Source organism: Ixodes scapularis, unplaced genomic scaffold, assembly GCF_016920785.2.
Source record: "Ixodes scapularis isolate PalLabHiFi unplaced genomic scaffold, ASM1692078v2 ptg000005l_1___fragment_3__unscaffolded, whole genome shotgun sequence".
NCBI classification, from domain to species: Eukaryota; Metazoa; Arthropoda; class Arachnida; order Ixodida; family Ixodidae; genus Ixodes; species Ixodes scapularis.
In genome coordinates this window covers 1,707,433-1,713,432 of record NW_024609887.1, presented here as the reverse complement: position 1 = coordinate 1,713,432, position 6,000 = coordinate 1,707,433, and the positions used below count along the sequence as shown (strand labels likewise).

The 6,000-nt window shown below is 54.0% G+C and overlaps 1 protein-coding gene across 1 annotated transcript in view; it reads right to left on the bottom strand.

The window, feature by feature from the left end:
* Nucleotides 1–6,000, bottom strand: part of LOC120843999 — a 30,222-nt gene continuing 24,222 nt past the window's right edge. The window contains exons 2-3 of the mRNA XM_040215546.1: nt 235–241; nt 1–131 (exon numbers count right to left, since the gene is read on the bottom strand). Coding sequence (XP_040071480.1) covers nt 1–131; nt 235–241 — 138 coding nt within the window. The remainder of the gene's footprint in view (nt 132–234; nt 242–6,000) is intronic.

The window sequence follows — 6,000 nt, the reverse complement described above, 5'->3', positions numbered from 1 at the left end:
CTAACCTTCCGTCCAAACACTGAAAGACCAAGCCAGGTAAATCTTGGCTTCACAAAACATGACGTAGTAGAGCACGTAGTGGCCCCACCACGTTGCTTCAAGTGCCAAGCCATAGGACACGCAGCAAAATACTGCAAAGGGGAAACAAAGTGTAAGAAATGTTGAGTTCCCCACGACATAACATCTTGCTCTAAGGACGTCACCATAAAATGCGCCAGCTGTGGTGATCCTCACCCCTTAACTGCAAGGTTCGACTTGCAGCACTGGCACGTACTAAAGCATTCCTTCGTGGGCCAAAACCACAGCAACAGGAAGTTAATTTTTCAGCAGGCCCATATGACTACCCACTGATTTCCCCGATTGAAAACGCCTCGTTGGAGACACCAACTATCTCCCAGTCTGGTAAACCAAGAAATAGCTCACGGAGGAAGTCAAAGAAGCCTGGAGCAAAAAGTTACAGAGCCGCTCTTTCAGACGCATGTCCGAACGACCGCGACGTTATACCATCAAAAGAGATCGTGACACCTTCAGGTTCGTGGACCTCCACCAGCGTCGGAGCAAGTAATTCAACTGAGGAATCAAAGGTGATTAAAGCTTGTGGGCACCCTGGAGGCTCCCCAGCACAGTTGCCCGACTGCGAGGCAAAGGCGCCGAACTTTTCCCGCGTGGCGGCGACGTCACGTCAGCCACGCGCACATCGGATGCGCCGCCTTGATAAGGCAGATCAGATGCGGCGCACAGGGAGTCGCTGCCTGGACTCAGGCGCCGTTGGTAGCAATGTTAATCGTCTCGTCCATGTCCCATTAAATGTAGTTTCTTGTTGTTGAAACCGTTGGCTCCGTGTTATTCCTCCGGGTCGGGTATGCAGCAAGGCAAACCGACCACAATGGGACCCAACCGTGGTGTGCTACCCACTCGCAGGAATTTCACGGGGCTTGGTTTCTTCTTTCGGTAAGCTTTTTTCCCATACCCCGTGTTTCCTATCGTCGTCTCGTGCTTCCGTCACGTACGCGTTTGTTGTATTGGCGTGTTTCGGACTGTGTTTTTGTGACGGCGGCAATCGTTTTGCGCGCTTGTGTTGGGTCTTTGGGGGCGTTTTTTTGTGCTTGCAGGAATGCTCACGCGGAAGCAGGAAGCCGCGATGGCCGCAGCGGCACAAATGAACCTGCTCACGAAGGTCACTGAGGTGTGCGACTCCGTGATGCAGCGCCTGGCCCACACGCCTGGCCAGCAGAAGACCCCACCGCGAGAGCCCCGACCACACTTGACTGTTCCGGTCTACATGGGGTACGACGACGTCGAGTCCGTGGCAGACTTCCTTGGCGAGCTGCAGACGTACCACCTTGCCTCCGGTACCTCGGAAGCCTTCATCGCGGAGCGGATTGTCCCGCTGGCGTTGCAGGCCAGCGCCAGGTGCTGGTTGGGGTCACAGGCCCCCCTCACCAGCCTGGCGGACTTCCAGACAAAACTTCGAGAAGAGTTCCTGCCTGCAGGCTACGCGACGCAGATTCTCCGAGAGCTCGAGGCAAGGACGCAGCACCCGGATGAAAGTCTGGTCTGGTACGTTTGGGTCATACAAGAGCTCTTCAAGAGGGCGGACCCGAAGTCACCGGAGTCGGACAGAGTAGCTCGGGTCAGAAGACAGTGTCACCCAAGGTACCACGTCTACCTGATCAACCGCACCTTTGAGACCATTGAAGAGCTAGCCCGGGGCGCCCGCCTCATCGAGGAAGCTCTTCATGCCGAGCGGAACTACGTGCCGCCGCCACCAGCCAAGTACGCGCTCGTACCGGCATGCGCATGGCGGGGCCCCGAGGCCTCCACGCAAGTGGGCTGTCCGAACGAGACCTCCCTTCCCCACCACGTCAACCAGGAGAGTTGGCGTGGCATGCATGGTGATCTCCCGTGCGGGATAAGCGTATGTTCGCCTAACTCTCACCGAGATTTCCCAGTAGGTCACAGTGAGGCCCGTGAGGGTTTCGGGCGGGGGTCGCCACGACAGGTTGGAGGTCGTTGGCCGTGCCTTATCGTAAGCTGGGGCCCAACGGAGATCACCACTGTGGGAAATCGCGTACCGCCGCCGATTCGCCATTTCCCACGTGGTCCGTCAACAAACCGAGTTCAGCCTGGTTCTTTTACGGGAGCGGGATTCCGCTCCCCGTTTATTCGTACAATAAACCACAACGCTACAAAACACTTAATCTAAACTACAAATACACGCGACATTACACAAATATTTACAAACGCACGTTAAAGGGCAACTCCGCTTAATTTCAAAAATTTTGAGATAGTGGCCGATTTTGCTTTTTGAAGCACTCAAAAACAATCCCCAATCCTTCGTTTCGCGAAAAATAAAATATTTTTCGTGTAATTTTACTCTAGCCATGATCACAAACCGAAACCGAAACGGTGGCAAAGCCGGACAACATTGTATATTCGGCATCACTATACATGTACACCCACGTGATATACAAGGGGAAGAAGCAGCTCCCCTCTTATCAGGATCCTCCTTTGTGCCTCCTGGATTAGCACAGGCGTCGCTATTCTCCTCCCAGAAGATTATAGAAGATTAACCTGTCACTCAAAATTCTTACAAAAGCAGCTTCCCTCTCCTCCTTTTACTTGGTGTTCAAAAGTATGCGATGTAACACAAGCCGCGCTCAACGAGGCGATCAGCTTATCAGTAGTATCAATAGTCTAGCGCCGGGCCGGCCGAGCGCGTCACTCACGTCTTTCACGGCGCTGGCGCCACCCGTGCTCTCCCCGGGAAAGAAAACAAAATTGAAAAAAAAAAAAAGAGAAGCTGTGCATGTTTGATGACGTCGCGGACGTGCCGGGAGAAGGAATTTGGAGGAAGCGGAAATGCAGCCGGGCAGTGTTGTCTGGCCCGCACGTCTCAACCAAAACCAGCGGATTCCTTCTTGTCAAACTTTGACAGCGATTTTAATGAACTTCTAGGCGGAATTTCGTCGTAATATTTGCCATGGGGGTTTGGTAGATGATAACAAAGAGAACTGTATAGTTTTGCACTACTGGAAAAGGAGCGGAGTTGCCCTTTAAGCCCAACGCTAAACACAAAGAAGGCCCTTAGGCCTCGCGTCCCGCGATATCCTAGATCCGGTCGCCACCCACCTGCCTGCCTGCGTGTCGGTCTCGTCCGAAGTTCTAAGAGGCCTCTCGCCCAGGGTTGCCAGGTACTTTCCAGCTCAAACCGCCAAAAGCCAGATGGTGTAGCCCAAAAGTAGCCAAATGCAAAAGATTTATGTAGCCCAAAAGTAGCCATATTCTGCAGAGCCCAAAAAAATCGTGCGCTCGAATGTGCGAGCTCAAGTCTAAGGTCTGCATATCTAGGGTTTAGGAGCAGCTTGCAAGATCTACGACATATTAAAATGTATTCAACGTTTTATTGTAACCACAAAAGTAGAAAAACTTTCCACACGCGTTTTTTAAATCCCATAGTTATGAAGCACTCGTTCGTGCCCGGCTTACTCGCCTCATACATGATTTCCGTGCTAAAACGGGCAAAAACGTTTTCAGTAGGGTTGATGTCCTTATTTACAGAACTGGTTCTTCCCAAGGAAAGCAAACGTTACATAGAGGACGTTTTGAAGAGTTGGAAGGGACATGTTCTTTTTTCAGCCTGACTTTGTAAGTGAGACGTGACTAAATACTCTCTCCACGGCGGCATTCGACATGGGCAGTGTCGGGAGCGCGATGGCAAGTATGGATAGCAACGAAACAGGGCTGCTCCTGTGCATCGATCTTGGCTATGTTCGGAATATTCATTGTCTCAAGTCTTGTCTTTTGATATGGCTCATTGTGCTTTAAGAAACTTTCATGCTCCGCGGAAAAGCCTCCTTTGTTATATCCGGTACAGCACGCGTGATCGGGCGACATCAAATTCTGCAGAATGTCATGAGTTGCCTTTAGTATCATTTGTTGTCGGATGAGGTGCTTCCTGTAGGAGGATGGTGGAAAACTCGAGGATATCAGAGACGCCAGTAGGGAGGAGAAAGAGCTTGGTAGCATAATAGAAGCCAGAATTAATACAGAACCGATATCGTCGGAGCTGAATCTATAGGTCAGGGTAGTTCACTTAAGCTAATAGGTTTTGGCATCACGCCCACGAATGGTCACGCCGAAAATCCCTGAAAAGGGGGAACCCAGAAAGGGTGGACTTTGTGTTGATACTGAAGGGTGGCTTTGTGTCCACACTGAAGTGTGTTTTGTACATCTACTCTAAACCAAGCAAAAAAAAAAAAAAAGTGTCGCGTTAGGATTTGAAATAGCCCAAAAATAGCCACATAGCCAACCGCCAAATTTCGACGCCAAATGCATGACAAAGTGGCCCAATTTGGCTATTAATAGCCCAACCTGGCAACCCTGCTCTCGCCCCCTGGCCCGCCGAGTATATATCTTGATCGATGGGCGAGGAGGTTTCTCCTCGCCTGCCACGGGGGCGCCTGCAGCGCCATCCAGTGGCTAGGAGAGAAAGCGGCACGTCGGGAGCCGAATTCGAGATCCCGATCGACCCCGCGGCGACACGACCATGTGACCGTGTCTGAGGCGAGGCAGCTACTTAGCTTCCTCGCGGCCAAACTGGCAGAGTGGTTTGATAGGCGCCCTCGTGAATGCACGGTGCGCCATTCTCCCCTCTTCTAAAAATCGAAGTACGCCGGAATTCAGACGTACGGCTAGGCTGCTGGGAACACCGTCGCTTTGTTTGGCCTGGAGACCCCCCCCCCCCCCCCCCCCCCCCCCCGCACACACATACCGCTGGTCCTACGGGTCGTCCTCACTGAGGTCCATCAGTTCGCCCGAGACCTGGGGTGCGCGGCCACCACACACCTCACAGTAGACTGTGTCGACTTCGGCTTGGCGGCGGCCTCCGGGGCAACGGGGTCCTTGAACAGTGTGCGTGGCCACCATGAGACTGGCCCCTCCTCAGAGTGGTGCACCAGAGAGGGACTGTGGTTGCGACCCAGCTGCGACCGCCCTCCCGGAACGATGCGGGGCTGGAAGTCCAGTGTCACTGAGAACTGCACCCCGGCGTCCTGCGTGGCGTCGCGGACGTCCCATGAGGCTCCCCCAAACTGTGGTGCCGGCCGGGGAATGCGCTGCCCGAAGACAAGGAGTTCAGCCCAAGCTGGTGTTTGTCCAAACGGCGACTCCTCCTTTCATCCTCTCCCAGAGAGGACCATTCGGTGCACACCAAGTTGCGTCTCGAAGCAGCAGCCGCAGAGGCGATGACGCACAAGATGGGAAAAAGTCCAAGGCGCGCGCCCAGTGAGGGAGCAGTACCCCAACACCAACAGCAACGCCGCACAAAAAAAAAAAAAAAAAATAAAAAAAAAACATTTAACGCAAAAACAAGAAAGAAAAACAAACACTGAGGGTTCCAAGGCGGATCGTTCCCCCCTCTTCTTCCCTTTCCCGGGCCACGCACTCTACGAGGTTCCGATCCCATCGGGTTGCCTCCGGCTACGCGTGTTGTACGCGTAGCCGGAGGCACGCGTACAACACGCTACGCGGCACAGCTACAACACGCTACGCGTGTTGTAGCTGTGCCGCGCGGTGGTCTCAGGAAATCCTGAGATCGTTGGCGCCCGCGAATGCCCCTTTGCGGCCGCTTGACCGGCTCATCCCCTTCCCTGGGGAAAAAGGGTTTCAGTTCGCCGATGTGAACTGTCCCGCGGACGAGATCAGAATTCTGGTCCCTCAGCGTGTATGTCAGTCGAGACTTCTTGGAATCGATGACAAAGGGGCCAACCCACTTGGGGGCCAACGCCGCCGAGAACTTACTCGCATCGCTCTGCACGTGACTTCGCCGCAGAACGGTGTCGCCCACCTCGAACTGCGCATCGCGGTGCGCTTTGTCATAGGTGTTCTTCTGCTCCGCCCGCGCGCGAGCCCTGTTTCCGCGGGCGGCGTCCAGCGCCCGCGACAGTCGCTCTCTTGTGCGCGTCGCGAAATCCTCGTGCGAGGGCACCGCTCTGGCCG